We start from the raw sequence: 22071 nt of genomic DNA, 5'->3' as shown, positions 1-22071 counted from the left end.
ATGCAGACAGCACATAGTGTGCTGTCCGCATCCGCATTTCCAGAGCGCGCCGCCGTTCTAACGTTCCGCGGCTCCGGAAAAAAAAATAGAACATGTCCTATTCTTGTCCCCAATTGCAGACAAGAATAGGCATTTCTATGGGGGTGCTGGCCAGGTGTATTGCGGATCCGCAATGCACTACGGACGTGTGAATGGACCCTTAGAATCTGACCTATAGACACGTATTACTTATCTTCATAGTTCATTATAGTTTTCCAATTTGTCAATAAAAAATGTTGGCTGTCAGTGATTTTTGGATAAATTGTCCTGAAAAAAATTAAAATTTAGGTTGGCAACCCTGATCAAATACTAAGGGGGCGGGACACGCTTGACTTCAGGCGAGAAAGCCACTGCCCCTTGACTTCAAGACTTTTTGTTAACATAGCGCATCCAGTTGAATAAGTTTTTTAAGACTTTGGGCGCATTGTACGGAAAAGACACAGACCCTTTATAATCATGCTACAGGCTGCAATAAGGTACTGCTGGCGGTTTAATATGCATTTTCTAGGTGGCAGGTTCCCTTTAATATTGATGATCCATCCTCAGAAAAGGTCATCAATATCTAATCCGGGTCCAACACCCCCGCCAAGCAGCTGTTTGAAAAGGCCACGGCAATCCTGTGAGCACTACGACCTCTTCATAGGCCAGTGATGACGTTAAGTGCAACTCAGTCCTACTCAAGTGAATGGAGCTGAGCTGCAATACCAAGCCCAATTGCTATACAATGTACAATGCTGTGCTTGTGAGCAGGCTGTAGAGCATACCGGAGCACTACAGCCTCTTCAAAAGGCTGATCGGCAGTGGTGCCGGATGTCCGATCAGATGCTGATGACCTATCCTACTATACAGTATATGGAGCGGAAGCAGAAGGCTCCGTACATTGTGCAGTTTCTGGCGCCTTAACGTCCAGAATGGGGGCTGCAGTACCCGGCGTGACCACTATGCGGTGTACAGAGCTGTCAGCTCTCACTTTGTCCACAGTATAGTTTTTGGTGCCGCAGCTGCCTGAAACAACTGATCAATGGGTGCACAAGGTGAGAGGTCCAGCTGATCTAAGAAAATGCTGTGTTAAAAAGAATTGGTGTCTGTTAAAGGGCTCTCCCCTTTAGCCAGAGTCTCTACTTGATTAAAGGGTCCCTTGACATTAGGCAGTCCACCTGCTGGAACCCTCAGCATTCAGCTGTAATCTGTGGGGAACTTTGGTTATAGGTGTTAATTTTCTTGTGGCGCCACCACAGGGAATATGAAGTATTACACAATGACCATTCATATTTAAAGGTTTTGTGTTATGCAGGACAGGTGCTCCAAAGCCAGAGATGGCCAAGAGAGGAGGATCCCGGCTGGAGGACCCCCCATAATTTACTAATAGAGTATATGGAAATGGGGTTTCTAAATTCGACTACCCCTTTTAATCTTTCTAACAAATTGATGCATCACAGTAAATTTTACCTGACTGTTCTCTGAAGTTCAAGCACCCAGGATTTACACAACCATAGTGGCTGTGTTCTTTCTTTGTATTTACAGAAATATTGTAGCTACTCCTATGCAGCCTGTGGCACTACAGATCCCAGCATGACTTCTGCCTTTCAGAGCAATCAAAGAGGTAGTTTTACTACACACGTATCCTGGTTGCTGCACCCTGCATTGAAGTTTCTGGTGGGCATGTCGTTTTTAAAGGGGTTCTCTGGGAGTTCTTTACTGATGACCTATCATCAGGAGAAGGGCATCAGTATCTGATCGGTGGGAGTCCTACACCCGGGACTGGCGCCAATCAGCTGTTTGAGAAGGAACCGGCACTCGCTGTAGCACTGGGCCTTCTCTCTGCAAACCAAGCACAGCTTTGTACTTTGTATGGCGGCTGTGCTTGGTATCGCAGCTCAGTCCCATTCACTTCAAAGGGGTTGAGCTTCGCCTAGACGGCATGACCAATGAATGTTACGTCACATTGCCTAGGAATCCTATCCAGAGGATAGGTCATCAGTGTAAGGCTACTTTCACACTTGCGGCAAGGGATTCCGGCAGGCAGTTCCGTCGCCGGAGCTGCCTGCCGGATCCGTCAAAACGTATGCCACCTGATGTCATTTGTCAGACAGATAAGGATCCTGATCCGTATGACAAATCCGGATCAGTTTTTTCCGGAACACTCGGCATTAATGCATTTCAATGGGAAAAAATGCTGGAATTTTGGACAGAGAGAAAACCGTAGCATGCTGCGGTATTATCTCTGTCCTGAAAAGGCAAAAAGACTGAACTGAAGACATCCTGATGCATCCTGAACGGATTGCTCTCCATTCAGAATGCATGGGGATAAAACTGATCAGTTCTTTTCCGGTATTGAGCCCCTAGGACTGAACTCTATGCCGGAAAAGAGTAACGCTAGTGTGAAAGTACACTAAAACTCCAGGAAAACCCATTTGATAGTTCATTTTCCCAGCTTGGTTCAAATAGCACAAAAGCACTCCAGGTCTGATGTGGGGGTGCATGATCCAGAGATCAGCACTGTTGTCACGCGCCGTCCCCTCAAGCCCTGCACTGGGGGTCATTTACTAAAGACCGGCGTCTCACATGCCATTCTTGGTAAAAACTCTGCTGGAGGAAGATCCAACTAATTTATCAAGAGCTGCAACCATGCGCCAGAACGCAAATCTGAGTCAGCCAGGAGCTAAAGTAGATTTCTGGTGTAATGTGCGTCAGTTTTCTGGTGGCATACATCTTGTTACAGACTACTGAGATCCTGCCCGCAGGCCGCTTTTTCCCCACCCACTTTTTGGAATGGTGGCAAGGGTATCAGAAAAAGTCTAAAAAGTCAAACATTGTGGTGTAAAGCAGCACGTGTGACAAAATGCGGGACTTTTTTATGCTAGAAAAGTGGCGTAGAGCTACAATGAATGACCCCCAGTGCACTACTTTTGCCATTGTGTACCCCCAGCCTTTGTGGTGTCATTGGTATGTTCTCTGAAACCACAAGTCCAACCTCTGCAAAATACGGTGTATGGAATGGTTTCGTCTCGATTTTTCTGCTGTTAAGAAGCCAGTGATATTATTAGGCTAGGGCTACACGACGACAATAAATAGCGCGACACATAGGGCACAACTACACTGCAACATGTGTCGCACGACATTGATGTTGCACTAATGTCGCGCGGCAATTTTTCTAATGATAGTCTACATCCGCTCAGATGTAAGGCTAGGGCTACACGACGACATTTGTCGCGTGACAATTTTTAGAATGATAGTCTATGGAGTCGCACTGTGACATGCTGCGACTGCGACGCAACAATTTTTTTTGCCACTGTAGTGCCGCAGCATGTTGCAGTGCGACACCATAGACTATCATTCTAAAAATTGTCACGCGACAAATGTCGTCGTGTAGCCCTAGCCTTACATCTGAGAGGATGGGAGGTGTAGTACATTCTCATAAATTCTTCCATCTGCACAATATGATCTAGTATAAGTAAACTAATCGTAAACAGATCCTGCGTCTCCCTCTGATTACGACTGAATCCACTATTAGGGCTTATTCACATGTCCACATGGACCATTTTTCTTATTTATTATGGTTGTCATTTTTTTTGTTTTTTTTACAAAATTTTTAGCAATTTTTTTGTGCAATGGATCAATGGAAATTGGGCTACAAATGGATGGTATCATGTGGTTTTCACAGACCCACTGATGGGCGCGTTCGGTCCAGAAATTGGACCAAAGTAGTGCACACTTCTGTGGAACCACATGTGAATACACCTAATGGATTTGTTCTGCCTGTGGAGTTTTTGTGCTTTTGGACCCATTAAAAGTAAATGGGTCAATTCATAAGCCCCGAGAAAGTCACATCGTCTGCCGTTCTTGTTTTTTTTTTCCCCAAGACTCATTCAATTAAGTGAGCGGGTCTGGTTATAAATGGATGCACCAGGGACACCGACAGGAAGTCCACATACGTCTGTGTTATACGGGCAGAATCATGCCCTTTGAATCAGGACTCAAAAATGGCAGCAATAGTTATTGGTCATTCTACATAATTGTATTGCATGATAAACTGTAGAGTGTAAACTCACCATAAATGACTCCTAAATGATGCAGGATGTTTAAGAACAATAATTCCCCCCCCCCCAACTATTATTAAATAGTAATATGGTACTAGTCCAGCGCTCGCCTGAATGGCAAATAAGCTGTAAATACCCTGTACCACTGCTACAAAGCGGATGGCATGCAGGTAAATATGGAAGAGAACGCACTGGTCACACGAGTGCCGGAGCCCTTCAAACAGCTGAGCATGGTGGAGCCGAAAGTTGGACCCGCAAAGATCTGATATTGATGAACTACCATGAGGATAGGCCATCAATATCATGAACCGGACAACCCCCTTAAACCAAATCCAACCCTCTGGTCTGTTAAGCTGGCCACACACATGAGGTAACTGTTGTCCAGCTCCCCTGATCAAAAGGATCAGGCAGTTGAAATCCAACATACCCCATCCTTGTCTTACCTGACATCAACCATCAGTGAAGAGTAGTATGGAGGACGCCAAACACATTAGATGGTCAGCCAGCATAGACCTAATGTGAATAGCCAGCTTTAGTGTGACGGGGACCAGGCAACAGAACCTTCTCCCTAGGCCTCATGGACACCACTGTCACTTTTTTCCGTTTTTTTCAGATCAGATGTAGCCACTTTCATTTTAGTGGGGCCGCAAAAAATGTGAATGTTCGTGCTGCTGCCCCACAAAAAGGATAGAATATTTCCTATTCTTGTTCTTTTTGCAGACAAAAATAGACAGTGCTACAATAGTAGAATAGGAGAGTGTGGGGCGCACATGGCCAGTATCCATGTTCTGCGGATCCGCGGTTTGTGGACCACAAGACAGGTGCGGTCATGTGCATGAGGTTTGGCATGCTGGAATTTGCAGTTCCATTACCGTGAGCTCAGGCTATAGATTGACATGCTTCTTCTGCAGTGTTGTTACCCTTCCTCCTCAACCCTCCTAAGACTGAAACAGGAGGAACCTCTCAGGACGGGAATAATCTGACCTTATTAAACATTAATACCGCCATACCAGAAAATTTGCTCATCTGAGACTTTTAACCCCTCACATTCCAGCATACATACTGTAAGTGATACTGGTACATTCAAGACTCCTGTTGATACTGGTTAACATTGTTTGTCATTTCAAGAACTTCATGTTCTACCAGCACCTGCCCACCCTCTGTAGTCACTTGTCTCATTCTTAAATTGAGGGAGCCATATTTTGTCCTTGGTCCTCTGGATGTGGTAAATTTCCTCCTGCGGTACAGCTCACCCTTACATATGGAAACCATAAGGAGCAATGAGAGGAGTGTTCCTCCTAAAGTAAGTAATCCTAACCCCGCAATGATGCACTTGTCTAGGTGTGAGCCAAGACGTGCATAGTACAATTCCAACCTCTCCATCTCTCGTGCGGACACAGAATCTGGGCTGACTCGGACTTCCCGTGGTATAGTGTACGCCACCGCCACGAGCACTATGCCACACACCAACAAGACCAGCGAACAGATAAAACCATAATCCACAGAGTGTGTTCCTGACTCTGCGTCTCGACTGTCCTCAGAGTGAGGAGATCCATTCTCTTTTGCAGCCCACCCCCTAACCTCAGACAAAGGGCTCAAACCCTGGACGTCCTGTGACTCTTGGCCAAAGGCGGTTTCCCCAATCTCTTCATAGGATGGGTTCTCAAATCCTCTGATTGTAGCTGAGCTCCCGAGATAGATGTGGTCATCTGCTCCATGTCTTGTACTGACATCTCCTAGCTCCAAGTTGTTTGAAGAAGCCATTTATGGATTCTAGGTCTGTTCATCCTGATCATGCAGAACTTCTTCAGACTGTGAAATTTGGCAAGAAAAGTGATAGTTTAGAAACACTGGGGCAGATATACTTATCCTTAGACAATCTCAAGAAGCGACAAATTTACTATAGTGGCACATATTGTGAGAGATTTGGCACACCTTGATAGAAATTAAAGGGGTTGTCCGGGTTCAGATCTGAATCCGAACATACCCATATTTTCACCCATGCAGCCCCTCTGATGTTAGCATTGGAGCATGACATGCTCCAATGCTCTCCCTTGCCATGCGCTGGATTGCGCAGGGCAAGGTTTTTTTTATTTACAATAATACACTGCTGGGCAGAAGCTTCCACCCAGCATTGTGTTTGGTGACGTCACCAGCTCTGATGGGCGGGGTTTAGCGCTACCCTAGTCCTTTTACAGGCTAGGGCATCGCTAAAGCCCGCCCATCAGTGCCAGTGACATCCTCGGGCTCACTTCTGGGCGGAAGCCTCCATCTGGCAGCCCTAAGGAGAGCCCGGTTCCTCACTGGAACTCCTGAAAATGCCTTTTCCCTGCGCGATTCAGCAAAGGGCAAAGGAGAGCATCGGAGCTGCTTGGGTGAAATTGTGGGTATGTCCGGGTTCAGCTCTGAACCCGGACAACCCCTTTAAACACATTTTCATATCAAAGTCAAGTTGGTTTTAATTGTGCCAAAAACTGGCTAAAATGTTAGTAACTTTGTCGTTGACAAAAGATGGCCAAGCCCACTTTCATGTGTGAAATAAAGTGTCAAGCAGGACAAGAAGCAGTTCTTTTTGGTAGGGTCTTTTGTACCTGTGGGTCAGTGTGCAGAACATGGCAAGTGGCTTGCTGCCCACTGTTATGCCAGATCCACACATCTGTAATATGTGCACATTTAGTACGGCTATATTATATCTAAAACCACCTATAGGCCTCATTCAGATGGCTATATTATAGCTGCAAATCCTGGCCCAATCTGATATACAGTACCGGAATATATAAAAAGAACACCTGGTAAACTTAAAGGGGTTGAGATGAGATTGACAAAGTATAAACTGCTAGTGGTGTTTGATCAATGACCACACAACGAAGGTGGTGCAGCCTTTATTTTGGGTTCTGCAGCAGGGTATATGTTGAGGCAGGGTCACATTAAGGCCTCATGCACACGACCGTTGTTTGTCTCTGCATCCGTTCCGCCGATTTTAGCGTTTCAGGTGCGGACATATTCATTTCTATGGAGCTGTTGAAAATGTGGATAGTGCACCGTTTGCCATCCGCGTTCGTGATCCGCGGTTCCAGTCCGTCAAAAAAATATAACCTGTCCTATTCTTGTCCGCGGAAAACGGTTTGCAGACCCATTCAAGTCAATGGGACCGCTAAAAAACACGAAGGCACACAAAATTGTCATCCGCGTCCACGCGTCCGTTTTATTCCTATCATTTCCATGGCAAACCTGTCTTAGGGCTCATGCGCACAACAGTATTTTGCGTTCAGTATACTGGCTGTTTTTTGAGTTCAGTATGCGGTACATATACTGAACCATTCATTTCAATGGTTCAGCAAAAAAAACTGAAGTGTCTCCGTGTGCATTCCATTTCAGTATTTCCTTATTTCCGTACCATGAAAAGATAGAACATGTCCTATTCTTGTCCACAAATCACGGTGCTTGGCTCCATTCAAGTCAATGGGTCCGCAAAAAAAAAACGGAACACATATGGAAATGCATCCGTATGTCTTCCGTATCTGTTCCATTTTTGCGGAACCTTCTATTAAAAATGTTATGCCCAGACCAATTTTTTCTAAGTAATTACTGTATAATGTATATGGCATATGGAAAAACGGAAAGGAAACGGAAACACAACGAAAACAAAAAACGGAACAACGGATCCGTAAAAAACGGACCGCAAAACACTGAAAAAGCCATACGGTCGTGTGCATGAGCCCTTAGACTTTTTTTTTACCTTACTTTATTATGGTGGTCCTCCAAAAATAAAGGAAGACACACGGAAACAAAAAATGGATCACGGAACAACGGAACCCCATTTTGCGGAACAGAACACAACAACGGTCGTGTGCATGAGGCCTAAGGGTCCATTCACACGTCCGCAAAATGGGTCCGCATCCATTCCGCAATTTTGCGTAACGGGTGCAGACCCATTAATTTTCAATGGGGCCGGAATGTGCTGTCCGCATCCGCATTTTCGGATCTGCATCCGCATTTGCGGATCCGCACTTCCGCATCCGTGCTTCCGTTTCCGCAAAAAAATCGAACTTGTCATATTCTTGTCCGCAATTGCGGACAAGATTAGGCATTTTCTATTATAGTGCCAGCGATGTGTGGTCCGCAAATTGCGGAATGCACATTTCCAGTGTCCGTGTTTTTCGGATCCGCAAAACACTTGCGGACGTGAGAATTAGGGTAAATTCACACGACCGTGTGTAATCCTTTCTGTTTTGCGGTCCGCAAATAAAGGAACCGTGTGTCCGCATTTTGCGGACAAATGACTTCCGTTTGTGTTCCGTATGTCTTCCCTTTTTTACAGTCCGCAAAAAATGGAAGGAAAAAAAAAGATAGAGAAAAAAATTATAATTATTAAAGACTTCAAAAATATGGAAACGGATCCGCAAGAAACGGATGACATACGGAAACCATTCCGTATGTCATCTGCAATTTGCGTATCCATTGACTTGAATGGGGCTGTGGATCTGTGCGGACAATAGTAGGACAAGCTTCATATTTTTGCAGACTAGAAATGCGGAAACACGGATGCGGACAACATACTGAACGTTGTCCACACATTTTATTCACCCATAGAAATGAATGGATCCGCATCTATTCCGCAAAATGCGGAACGGATGCGGATAAAATAATATGGTCGTGTGAATGTACCCTAATACTAGGTGGCATGTCATCGTGCTGTGATACAAGCTGCCACTCTGGCATGGTAATGGTCATACAGATGCTGGGTTTCTTCTTGTGGTGTGTCACCTAAAAGCTCCTTCAACTTGGACCTGCAATTCAGCCCAGGTGGTTTTTGGCTGCTGTGCATGGGAGATCTGTTACCCCATCCAGGCCCAGACTTTCTTGATGGGAGTGAGATCTTTCGATGGAGCTGTCCAGGGGAGCTGCTGGACACCCTGAAGAGCACATGAACACCATGACACTCCACACTATGCATGATGGCAGTGGGTGCTCTCCATCCCTCCTGCTAATTCACATGTGGCTGTTATTAGTACCAAGGTAGAACCTGCTTTCATCACTGAAGACTACTGTTTGCCATTGATGACCACATCAGAGTTCATAGGAGGGTTAGAGAGCACCCCACTGATATTCATAAGGTGCAGAAACACAGGACCAACACCAGGTTGGGATGACATTAGCTAGTAGCTACCTTGGCTGTTCCTGACTGGTTTTTGTCCAGGGTACATTGAACAGCCTTTTGGTGTATCCAGAACACTGTAGAACCAGCCCTACTGCCTGTTTTAACTCAGGAGATGTGGTGTTCCAAAATGATAACGCCTGCCCACACACTGCCCGCACTACACAAGGTGCTCTTCATGGTATCCAGCATCTCCCTACCCAGGTTGGTTGCTAGATCTCTACCCCATTGAGAAGATCTGGGACTGAATGGGACAACGGATCTCCCATGCAAAGCAGCCAACAACCACCTTGCGTCCAAGTGTAAAGAGCTTGGTGACATACCACAGGAGCAAACCCAGCATCTGTATTACAGCAAGGGGAGATGTCCCCTAGTAGTAATGTGACTCTGCCTCAACATACCCTGCTGCAGAACCCAAAACTAAGGCCGCACCAACTTGATTATTTGATCATTGACCAAGAACTACTAGAAGTTTATACTTTGTCAATCTCCGCTCAATTACATTAGTACACTATTGCAGACAATTTTTTTAAATTATTTTTTCATTGTACTCATTTTGAGCTAAAAAGTATTTTTTTCACTTGGCCTTTAGTAAAACATTTGAACCCCTGTCTCTGTGCAGCCTTGAGATTCTCGAGTAGCAGGCTCTGAATTTTCACGCTGTTCCGTCAGACAGCTCAGCTGATGGCTTTTGATCTCTGACCTCCTAAGCACTCATTATAGCTCAATTCTTATCTTACTGATAGGAATGTGGCTTAAAGGGTTTCTACCACTTTGTTTTCACATAATTAGCTTTCAGACACTAGCGATCCGCTAGTGTCTGCTCTATCAAACCATCCTAATATAACAGCTTATTGTCCTGCCGTTTCGCTAAAAAACGAACTTATATAGATATGCTAATGAGCCTCTAAGTGCTATGGGGTCATTAGCACCTAGAGGCTCGGTCTACCTTCACAAACTGCCGCCGCCCAGCGCGTCCCTCCAGCCCGCCCATCTCCTCCGGAATGCGATCCTCCCCGTGCGCGTCTGTATTCGGCGCATGCGCAGTGAATGTCTGACCGCTTCCCTGCTCAGACATCTCCACTGCATCTGCGCCGATGACGTCATAGTGCTCCGAGGAACAGGCGCAGTGGAGATGTCTGTGCAGAAAGCGGTCAGACATTCACTGCGCATGCGCCGAATACAGACGCGCACGGGGAGGATCGCATTCCGGAGGAGATGGGCGGGCTGGAGGGACGCGCTGGGCGGCGGCAGTTTGTGAAGGTAGACCGAGCCTCTATGTGCTAATGATGCCCCCATAGCACCTAGAGGCTCATTAGCATATCTATATAAGTTTGTTTTTTAGCGAAACGGCAGGACAATAAGCTGTTATATTAGGATGGTTTGGTAGAGCAGACACTAGCGGATCGCTAGTGTCTGAAAGCTAATTATGTGAAAACGAAGTGGTAGAAACCCTTTAAATAAGTGTTTGACATTTTAGTAATTTAGAGATAAGGTTTATTACATGGCCTGCACAAAGCAAAAGTGCAAGTACCATTCGCACAGCGAGTCAAACAGTTAACCGTGAATATTTTTAATAAAGACCAATTTAAAAAAAGATTTTTTAGCTCAAAATGAGTAACATGCAATGATAAAAATCCTCCATGTAATAACAATTCTGTAACGTCTATTCGTAGGTCTCTACTAGGGTGTATCATTCCTCTATTAGTCCTGTTAGAAGTTTATGAATAAAGGATGTGACCAGTCCACACACCCTTCACAGTCTGATACTGTCCAATCAGTGCTGCCAGTGTCAGCCTGTGCAAGGACGCCACATTGTGCTTTTATTCAAAATCTTCCAGTAGGAGTAATAGAGGACCAGACCTACCTATAGTCATGCTCCAGAATTGTTATCACAAGAGGGACACAAGCAGATACTAAAGCAGACATGTCAGGAGATGTAGCAGGTCCTCATCTGAGCTGTGCAATCCTGTTACAATCTAGCAGCCATCCCTAAATCTGGTGATGTTTTTTTTTCTTTTTGCATAGCAGCAATGAAATCCATATTCCAGTAATACAGACTGGGGCACCAGGATGGCAGCCTGGCAGATCAGCGGAGGAGCTGTCCCTTCAGCACCACACAGCCTTCCCAGCAACAAGGAGCCTCCACACACCGCAGTGACACAGAGGCACACACCATATGCATTCAGCTATACATAGCACCATCCAGGAATAGCATTGCTATGAATCCCTTCCAGGGTCCCTGTGATCCCCCACCCCTGGGAGCACCCACACAGCAGGCACCCTACTAGTCGTAGACAAAAGCTGCAACTTCTCCTTGTCACCCATAATGCCAGGCTCCTACACAAAGAGGCACCTCAGCAGCAGACACTGACCTGTGCGCACCCAGGGGCTCCCCGACATTCAGTGCCAGTCCCAGGGGCCACCTCTCTCCATGTGGCACCGGCAGGCAGTTTGCATTCAGAGACGGGCGCTATGTTATAGCTGCTAATGAGTGACCCAATACATGATCGGCTCCATCATAGACCATGTGGGAGGAGACAGCAGTCACAGCGCCCTCCAGCGGACAGTTTTCGCAGTACTGCCAAGAACAGGCAACGCCATCTTAAAACACCCCCACTGCAGTTTGGGCATGGGTTGGCAATACTAACCAGCTGGTTTTCTTTTGGTAGTGTTTTGTTTATTCAGTAAATGCATCTGCACCCTCTACAGATGCCATGCCACCCCTAGGGTGGGCACCTTGGCGTTCGGGATTGGCAGAGTGGGAGATATTGCATTATGGAGATGCCCCTGGGACCCGCCCTGTCCTGGCTGAGGAGGGAGCTGGTAAGATTAGTGCTGGGGATGGGTCATCCACCATCTCATGCTGCTGCAATCACATTTCATGCCTCTGATGGTGGGGAGATTATACACAGCCCGTCCTATCCCTGTACACAGCTGCCTGGTGTGGAGGAGGGGAGACCTGATAGGAGGCAGATTGTGAGGCTGCACAGAGGCTGAGAATGCAGGCAGTATAGAAAGAAGAGGCTGAGAATGCAGGGACTATAGAAAGAAGAGGCTGAGAATGCAGGGACTATAGAAAGAAGAGGCTGAGAATGCAGGGACTATAGAAAAAAAGAGGTTGAGAATGCAGGGACTATAGAAATAAGAGGCTGAGAATGCAGGGACTATAGAAAGAAGAGGCTGAGAATGCAGGGACTATAGAAAGAAGAGGCTGAGAATGCAGGGACTATAGAAAGAAGAGGCTGAGAATGCAGGGACTATAGAAATAGGAAGATGAGAATGCAGGCAGTATAGGCAAAAGAGGCTGAGAATGCAGGGACTATAGAAAGAAGAGGCTGAGAATGCAGGGACTATAGAAAGAAGAGGCTGAGAATGCAGGGACTATAGAAAGAAGAGGCTGAGAATGCAGGGACTATAGAAAGAAGAGGCTGAGAATGCAGGGACTATAGAAAGGCAGAGGGTGAAATGCAAGGATTATAGAAAGCAGAGGCTGAGAGTGAGGGGACTATAGAAAGCAGTGGTTTAGAATGTAGGGACTACACAAAGCAAATGATGAGAATGCAGTGACTATAGGAAAAAAAAGAGGGTGACACTGCAGTGACTATAGAAAGCAGAAACTGAGAAAGCAGGCATTAGAGAATGCAGATGCTCGGAATGCAGGCACTACACAAAGGGGGAGAATGCAGGAAATATAGATAGTAGAGGGTGAAATGTAAGGATTATAGAAAGCAGAGACCGAGTGTAGGCATTATGGAAAGCAGAGGGTGAGGATGCAGGGACTATATAAAGGCAGAGGGTGAGGATGCAGGGACTATAGAAAGCAGAGGGTGAAGATGCAGGGACTACAGAAAGGCAGAGGGTAAGGATGCTGGGATTATAGAATGGCAGAGGGTGAGGATGCAGGGACTATAGAAAGCAGAGGCTGAGGATGCAGGCAGTATACAAAGAAGAGGCTGAGAATGCAGGGACTATAGAAAAAGGAGGCTGAGAATGCAGGGACTATAGAAAGGCAGAGGGTGAAATGCAAGGATTATACAAAGCAGGCATTATAGAAAGCAGAGACTGAGAGTGCAGGGATTATAGAAAGCAGAGGCTGAGAGTGAGGGGACTATAGAAAGCAGAGGTTTAGAATGTAGGGACTACACAAAGCAAATGATGAGGATGCAGGGACTATAGAAAAAAAGAGGGTGACACTGCAGTGACTATAGAAAGCAGAAACTGAGAAAGCAGGCATTAGAGAATGCAGATGCTCGGAATGCAGGCACTACACAAAGGGTGAGAATGCAGGAAATATAGATAGTAGAGGGTGAAATGTAAGGATTATAGAAAGCAGAGACTGAGTGTAGGCATTATGCAAAGCAGAGCGTGACAATACAGGGACTATAGAAAGGCTGAGGATGCTGGGACTATAGAAAGCAGAGGGTGAGGATACCAGGACTATAGAAAGGCAGAGGGCGAGGATGCTGGGACTATAGAAAGGCAGAGGGTGAGGATACCAGGACTATAGAAAGGCAGAGGGCGAGGATGCTGGGACTATAGAAAGGCAGAGGGTGAGGATGCAGGGACTATAGAAAGGCAGAGGGTGAGGATGCTGGGACTATAGAAAGAAGAGGGTGAGGATACCAGGACTATAGAAAGGCAGAGGGCGAGGATGCTGGGACTATAGAAAGGCAGAGGGTGAGGATGCAGGGACTATAGAAAGAAGAGGGTGAGGATACCAGGACTATAGAAAGGCAGAGGGTGAGGATGCTGGGACTATAGAAAGGCAGAGGGTGAGGATACCGAAACTATAGAAAAGCAGAGGGTGAGGATGCAGGGACTATAGAAAGGCAGAGGATGAGGATGCAGGGACTATAGAAAGTCAGAGGGTAAGGATGCGGGGACTATAGAAAGTCAGAGGGTAAGGATGCAGGGATTATAGAAAGGCAGAGGGTAAGGATGCAGGGATTATAGAAAGGCAGAGGATGAGGATGCAGGGACTATAGAAAGCAGAGGGTGAGGATGCAGGGATTATAGAAAGTCAGAGGGTAAGGATGCAGGGATTATAGAAAGGCAGAGGGTAAGGATACAGGGACTATAGAAAGCAGAGGGTGAGGATGCAGGGACTATAGAAAGCAGAGGGTGAGGATGCAGGGACTATAGAAAGCAGAGGGTGAGGATGCAGGGACTATTGAAAGCAGAGGGTGAAGATGCAGGGACTATAGAAAGGCAGAGGGTGAGGATGCAGGGACTATAGAAAGCAGAGGGTGAGGATGCAGGGACTATAGAAAGTCAGAGGGTAAGGATGCAGGGACTATAGAAAGCAGAGGGTGAGGATGCAGGGACTATAGAAAGGCAGAGGGTGAGGATGCTGGGACTATAGAAAGGCAGAGGGTGAGGATGCAGGGACTATAGAAATGCAGAGGGTGAGGATGCATGGACTATAGAAAGGCAGAGGGTGAGGATGCAGGGACTATAGAAAGGCAGAGGATGAGGATGCAGGGACTATAGAAAGTCAGAGGGTAAGGATGCAGGGATTATAGAAAGGCAGAGGGTAAGGATGCAGGGATTATAGAAAGGCAGAGGGTAAGGATGCAGGGATTATAGAAAGTCAGAGGGTAAGGATGCAGGGATTATAGAAAGGCAGAGGGTAAGGATACAGGGACTATAGAAAGCAGAGGGTGAGGATGCAGGGACTATAGAAAGCAGAGGGTGAAGAGGCAGGGACTATAGAAAGCAGAGGGTGAGGATGCAGGGACTATAGAAAGCAGAGGGTGAAGATGCAGGGACTATAGAAAGTCAGAGGGTAAGGATGCAGGGACTATAGAAAGCAGAGGGTGAGGATGCAGGGACTATAGAAAGCAGAGGGTGAAGATGCAGGGACTATAGAAAGTCAGAGGGTAAGGATGCAGGGACTATAGAAAGCAGAGGGTGAAGATGCAGGGACTATAGAAAGGCAGAGGGTGAGGATGCAGGGACTATAGAAAGCAGAGGGTGAAGATGCAGGGACTATAGAAAGTCAGAGGGTAAGGATGCAGGGACTATAGAAAGCAGAGGGTGAGGATGCAGGGACTATAGAAAGCAGAGGGTGAGGATGCAGGGACTATAGAAAGGCAAAGGGTGAGGATGCAGGGACAATAGAAAGCAGAGGGTGAGGATGCAGGGACTATAGAAAGCAGAGGGTGAGGATGCAGGGACTATAGAAAGCAGAGGGTGAGGATGCAGGGACTATAGAAAGGCAAAGGGTGAGGATGCAGGGACAATAGAAAGCAGAGGGTGAGGATGCAGGGACTATAGAAAGCAGAGGGTGAGGATGCAGGGACTATAGAAAGCACACACAAGTGAATATCGGCAATCAGTTTTGATTAATGAATGATCTATACTATTTTAGCTGGTTGGATCTAATTGTCTTGTAGCACACTCACTAACTATAACCACCATCATCACAGAGTTGAGTGACTTTTAACAGCCTCATTCTTTTACACCTTGTGGGGGCAATAATGGCCCCTATTTGTTTGTCCTAGTCTGAGATGCGTATCCAGGACCAGAGGCTGCTGGCACAGTTGAGGGACCTACATACAAGGATCCGGGAGTACAGGCTTGAATCTACATACTGGTCAAGTGTGCGCCCTATTCCGGAGTCACATGGAGTCAGAGGTCGTTCCGCATCTGAGGATATAAGCCTAAATGCTCGTAAGGAAAACGGATCTTCATCAACTTTACAAATGGTCCTGAGAAGAAATTCTGTCCCCTAGTACACAACTTTACAAGGGATGTATCTTCCTGAGTCTGTTTTTTTCTCTCCCAGAAACAGCGCCACTCATTTCATAGAGAAAAAAAAGACAAAAAGGCATTGGGATGCGCTGACTGACCCCCTTTTTATACTCTTGTTCATAGGCCATGTCTGGTAATGCAGCTGTCAAGTGAATGGGACTGAGCTGCGCAACCAATGGAGAAGAGTGTTGCTGTTGATTTTTTGTTTCTTTGTTTATTGTAAATCTAATACAAGCCCTCAAGGAAAATAACCAGACACTTGATGGCTTTCAGAAAATGGAGACACAAAAACATGATTTTTTTTGTCAAAAATGCTTTTATTGTGTAAAACTGAAACAAATAAATAAAAATACACATATTTAGTATAATTGCCTCTGTATCAACTGCCTGTATAAAAATATCACATGATCTATCCTGTCAGGTGAACGCTGTACAAAACAAAAAAATAAAAGCAGGAAAAACAGAAATTTTTTGGTTAGCTTGCCTCACAAAAAGCGTAATACCGAGAGATAAAAAAAACCTGTCACCTTATCCTATAGTTTCCAAAATGGGGTAAATTTTTGGGAGTTTCCACTGTAGGGGTCTTCAAATGCAACAGGGCACCTAATAATGATCCCAGTTAAATCTGCCCTCCAAAATCCATATGTTGCTCCTTCTCTTCAGCGCCCTGCCGTGGGCCCATACAGCAGTTTAGAACCACATATGGGGTTTTTCTGTAAACTGGAGAATCAGGGTAATAAATATTGAGCTTTGTTTAGCTGTTAACCCTTGGAAATTTTCTTAAAAATCTTAAACTCTAAAATTGTAATCCATCTAACATCCCAAAAAATAAAAAGACATTTTCAAAATGATGCCAACATAAAGTAGACATATGGGGGATGTTAAGTAATAACTATTTTACGTGGTATCACTATCTGTCTTAGGCTACGTGCACACAGCCGTATGTGTTTTGCGGTCCACACAAAAAAAAAATGCATGCCATCCGTTTTTTTTTCCAGATTCATTGTAACAATGCCTAAAACGGACAAGAATAGGACATGTTAGATTTTTTTTGCGGGGCTACGGAACGGACATACGGAAGCGGATAGCACACAGTGTGCTGTCTGCATTTTTTGCGGACCCTTTGAAATGAATGGGTCTACATCCTATCCGCAAAAAAAAACGGAACGGACACGGAAACAAACAACGTTCTTGTGTATGTAGCCTTAAAAGCAGAGAAATTCAAATTTTTTAAATTGCAAATTTTTCCAAATTTTTGGTAAATTTGGGATTTTTTTTATAAATAAATGTGGAACACATCGACTCAAATTTACCACTGTCATGAAGTACAATATGTCATGAGAGAACAGTCTCAGAATGGCTTGGATAAGTAAAAGCGTTCTAAAATTACCACATAAAGGGACGTGTCAGATTTCCAAAAAATAGCCTGGTCAGGAAGGTGAAAACTGGCCGGGGTAGAAGGGGTTATTGTCATTTTTACCTTTTAGCCTCTGAATCTGAACTGTGACAGCACCAACATGTCCACCAGCCACAATACAAAGGACTTATGTCGGCTCGTAGTAATATCTGCAGAGTGTCAACGAGCAAAAGTGAAATTAAAATGGACAAAAATGTCTGCCATCAATCAAAGACTGTATCAGACATACCTGGAAACTATGGGGGTCATTTATTATCCTGAAATACGCCTATATTAGGCATATTTCAAGCACTGATTTAAGCGCAGCGGTTAGTTGCTCCACAATCTGTGACTTTTCCCAGCTCACAGGCATAAAAAAGTGGGTGTGGTGTGGGCGGGTCTCATTCATCATTTTCTACGTCTGTTTTAGGTGTAGAAAATGGTCTAATTATATGAAAGCTAGGAAGCTGGCTTATATTTAGACTGGCCCTCGCCTCCTCATAACTTTGGCGGATCCACCGCCAGATATAGGGGACTAAAACGCCAGTCTTAATAAATGACTTTTTGACTTTTCATATTGAAGATGTCCCTGCAAATAAACCATATTCCTGAAAAAGTCCATACTTACTGATGCTTGGGGAACGCAATAACATCGCATCTACTGATTGTCAAGAGGTCAAAAAAAATCAATATTGTTGTATTTTTGGTCGCAAGTCGTGTGTAACTTTTCCATCAAAGGCCACAAGTTGTCTGCAAGTTTTCTTTGATTTGACTGTGTTTTCAGATAGTTGGATGACAGTAGGTTTTTCTTCAGCACATGTCATGTAGCCACAGCCTTATTCACACAGTTGGGCACACTTACTATAGTGTCTGTGCCGGTTTTTAGGCGTAAAAATGCTGCTTTAGACAGTCTTATTTTTTTTGTCACATGTAAAATTTGCCTGTTATGGAGGCATTTGTACCTCGTCCACCTAGTTTAATTTAGACTAATTCAGAAATTTTCTAACTTTTACGCCAATGTTCAGACCTATTTATGAAGCTGCTCCCTATTTTGTCCCTGATTTAGGCTACTTTTACATCTGCGCTTTCCCTTGTCATAGGGTCTCAATAGCGGAGGAAAACTCTTCCGTTTTGTCCCCATTCATTGTCAATGGGGACAAAACTGAACTGAACGAAACGGAGTGCACCAGAATGCATTCCATTCCGTTTGGTTGCGTCCCCATCACGGACAGAATAGCGCTGCAAGCAGCGTTTTTCTGTCCGCGATGTGGTGCGGAACACAAAAGGACTTACTCACAATGTAAGTTAATGGGGACACAACAGAAAACGGATCCGTCCCCCATTGACTTACAATGGTTTTAGAGACGGATCCGTCTTGGCTATTTTAGAGATAATACAACTGGATGCGTTCTTAACAGATGCAGACGGTTGGATTATTGAGACAGAAGCATTTTTGCTGATCCATGATGGATCCAGCAAAAATGCTGGTGTGAAAGTAGCCTTAGGCCTATTGCACACGACCGTATGGCTTTTTCAGTGTTTTGCGATCCGTTTTTCACGGATCCGTTGTTCCGTTTTTTGTTTCCGTTGTGTTTCCGTTTCTGTTCCGTTTTTCCGTTCCGTTTTTCCGTATGGCATATACAGTATACAGTAATTACATAGATAAAATTGGGCTGGGCATAACATTTTCAATAGATGGTTCAGCAAAAAACGGAACGGAAACGGAAGACATACGGATGCATTTCCGTATGTGTTCCGTTTTTTTGCGGACCCATTGACTTGAATGGAGCCACGGACTGTGATTTGCGGGCAATAATAGGACATGTTAAATGTTAAAACGGAACGGAAAAACGGAAATACGGAAACGGAATGCATACGGAGTACATTCCGTTTTTTTTGCGGAACCATTGAAATGAATGGTTCCGTATACGGACCGTATACGGAACGCAAAAAAACGGCCAGTAAACGGGAAAAAAAAAACGTCCGTGTGCAATAGGACTTAGTCACAAACTAATTTCAAGTTGAATGGGTCTGGATCCGTCTGTGGCAGCTGCACGGATGTTGCCCGTGCATTGGGGACCGCAAATTGTGGTCCCCAATGCACTAAACGGCTGAGCAACGGCCATGTGAAGCCAAAATCAGAACGGGAATCTACAGAGGAAAAGTATAATGAAGAGATTTGTGCCTCTTTTGTGTTTTGGACCCATTCCTGGTTTTGTCTTACAAATACTGAAGCAAAATGGCGCAGGTCAATTTCAGCACGGAAGAAAAAGCAAAGTGTACACAAGTGTACTACGGCAGAGCAGGGGGAATATAAGACCGGTGTAAAAAGCCATTCTTAGTAATTGATCCCCCAAAGGTTCAATTTTTTCAGTGAAAAACAGACTGCATCCAGATACCATCTGTGTGCTATCATGTTTATTTCACTGATCCATTGACATGAATTGATCAGTCCTGCGTGAAAAACGGAGGAAGATAGAACATGCTCCGATTTTTCCTGAACAGACAGATGGTCAGTGAAAAACAATGTTCATGTGCATGTATAGAAACTGGCATTAGGGCTCATGCACACGACCATTGGATGTTTTGCAGTCCGCAAATTGCAGATCCACAAAACACGGATACCGGCCATGTGCATTCCGCATTTTGTGGAATAGCTGGCCACTAATCGAACAGTCCTATCCTTGTCCATAATGCAGACAATAACAGGACATGTTCTATTTTTTTGCGGAATGGACATACAGACACGGAACGCACACATTTCAGGTTTTTTTGTGAATGGTTCCACATACGGGCTGCAAAACAATGGAACGGCATGGAAAAAAAAAATACGTTTGTGTATGAGCCGTAATGGTGTGAATTCAGGTCAGATGAGTCACTGCTGGTCCAGGTTATACATATGGACTGGATATGGCGTCTGGCTTTTTTCTGCACTTTTGTGCTTTTAGTATTTTTTATCATTTTTTGCAGTCTTTTTTAACCACCTCAGCCCCCAGTGCTTAAACACCCTGAAAGACCAGGCCACTTTTTACACTTCTGACCTACACTACTTTCACCGTTTATTGCTCGGTCATGCAACTTACCACCCAAATGAATTTTACCTCCTTTTCTTCTCACTAATAGAGCTTTCATTTGGTGGTATTTCATTGCTGCTGACATTTTAACTTTTTTTGTTATTAATCGAAATTTAACGATTTATTTGCAAAAAAATGAAATTTTTCACTTTCAGTTGTAAAATTTTGCAAAAAAAACGAGATCCATATATAAATTTTGCTCTAAATTTATTGTTCTACATGTCTTTGATAAAAAAAAAATGTTTGGGTAAAAAAAAAATGGTTTGGGTAAAAGTTATAGCGTTTACAAACTATGGTACAAAAATGTGAATTTCCGCTTTTTGACGCAGCTCTGACTTTCTGAGCACCTGTCATGTTTCCTGAGGTTCTACAATGCCCAGACAGTACAAACACCCCACAAATGACCCCATTTCGGAAAGTAGACACCCTAAGGTATTCACTGATGGGCATAGTGAGTTCATAGAACTTTTTATTTTTTGTCACAAGTTAGTGGAAAATTATGATTTTTTTTTTATTTATTTTTTCTTACAAAGTCTCATATTCCACTAACTTGTGACAAAAAATAAAAACTTCCATGAACTCACTATGCCCATCAGCGAATACCTTGGGGTGTCTTCTTTCCAAAATGGGGTCACTTGTTGGGTAGTTATACTGCCCTGGCATTCTAGGGGCCCAAATGTGTGGTAAGGAGTTTGAAATCAAATTCTGTAAAAAATGGCCTGTGAAATCCGAAAGGTGCTCTTTGGAATGTGGGCCCCTTTGCCCACCTAGGCTGCAAAAAAGTGTCACACATGTGGTATCTCCGTATTCAGGAGAAGTTGGGGAATGTGTTTTGGGGTGTCATTTTACATATACCCATGCTGGGTGAGATAAATATCTTGGTCAAATGCCAACTTTGTATAAAAAAATGGGAAAAGTTGTCTTTTGCCAAGATATATCTCTCACCCAGCATGGGTATATGTAAAATGACACCCCAAAACACATTCCCCAACTTCTCCTGAATACGGAGATACCACATGTGTGACACTTTTTTGCAGCCTAGGTGGGCAAAGGGGCCCACATTCCAAAGAGCACCTTTCGGATTTCACCGGCCATTTTTTACAGATTTTGATTTCAAACTACTTACCACACATTAGGGCCCCTAGAATGCCAGGGCAGTATAACTACCCCACAAGTGACCCCATTTTGGAAAGAAGACACCCCAAGGTATTCGCTGATGGGCATAGTGAGTTCATGGAAGTTTTTATTTTTTGTCACAAGTTAGTGGAATATGAGACTTTGTAAGAAAAAAATAAATAAAAAATCATCATTTTCCACTAACTTGTGACAAAAAATAAAAAATTCTAGGAACTCGCCATGCCCCTCACGGAATACCTTGGGGTGTCTTCTTTCCAAAATGGGGTCACTTGTGGGGTAGTTATACTGCCCTGGCATTCTAGGGGCCCAAATGTGTGGTAAGGAGTTTGAAATCAAAATGTGTAAAAAATGGCTGGTGAAATCCGAAAGGTGCTCTTTGGAATGTGGGCCCCTTTGCCCACCTAGGCTGCAAAAAAGTGTCACACATGTGGTATCTCCGTATTCAGGAGAAGTTGGGGAATGTGTTTTGGG

General features: G+C 44.6%; 1 protein-coding gene across 1 annotated transcript; it reads right to left on the bottom strand.

Annotated features, from left to right (window-relative positions):
* Positions 1–5162: 5162 nt before the first annotated feature.
* On the bottom strand, positions 5163–5843 carry TMEM74B (transmembrane protein 74B). Its single transcript, XM_040438347.1, has one exon. The coding sequence runs from the start codon at positions 5841–5843 to the stop codon at positions 5163–5165; it is 681 nt and encodes a 226-aa protein (XP_040294281.1).
* Positions 5844–22071: the final 16228 nt, after the last annotated feature.

This window comes from Bufo bufo, chromosome 6 (assembly GCF_905171765.1).
Source record: "Bufo bufo chromosome 6, aBufBuf1.1, whole genome shotgun sequence".
NCBI classification, from domain to species: Eukaryota; Metazoa; Chordata; class Amphibia; order Anura; family Bufonidae; genus Bufo; species Bufo bufo.
Note: the sequence above shows the minus strand (reverse complement) of the source record. Positions and strands in the feature narration are given on the sequence as shown.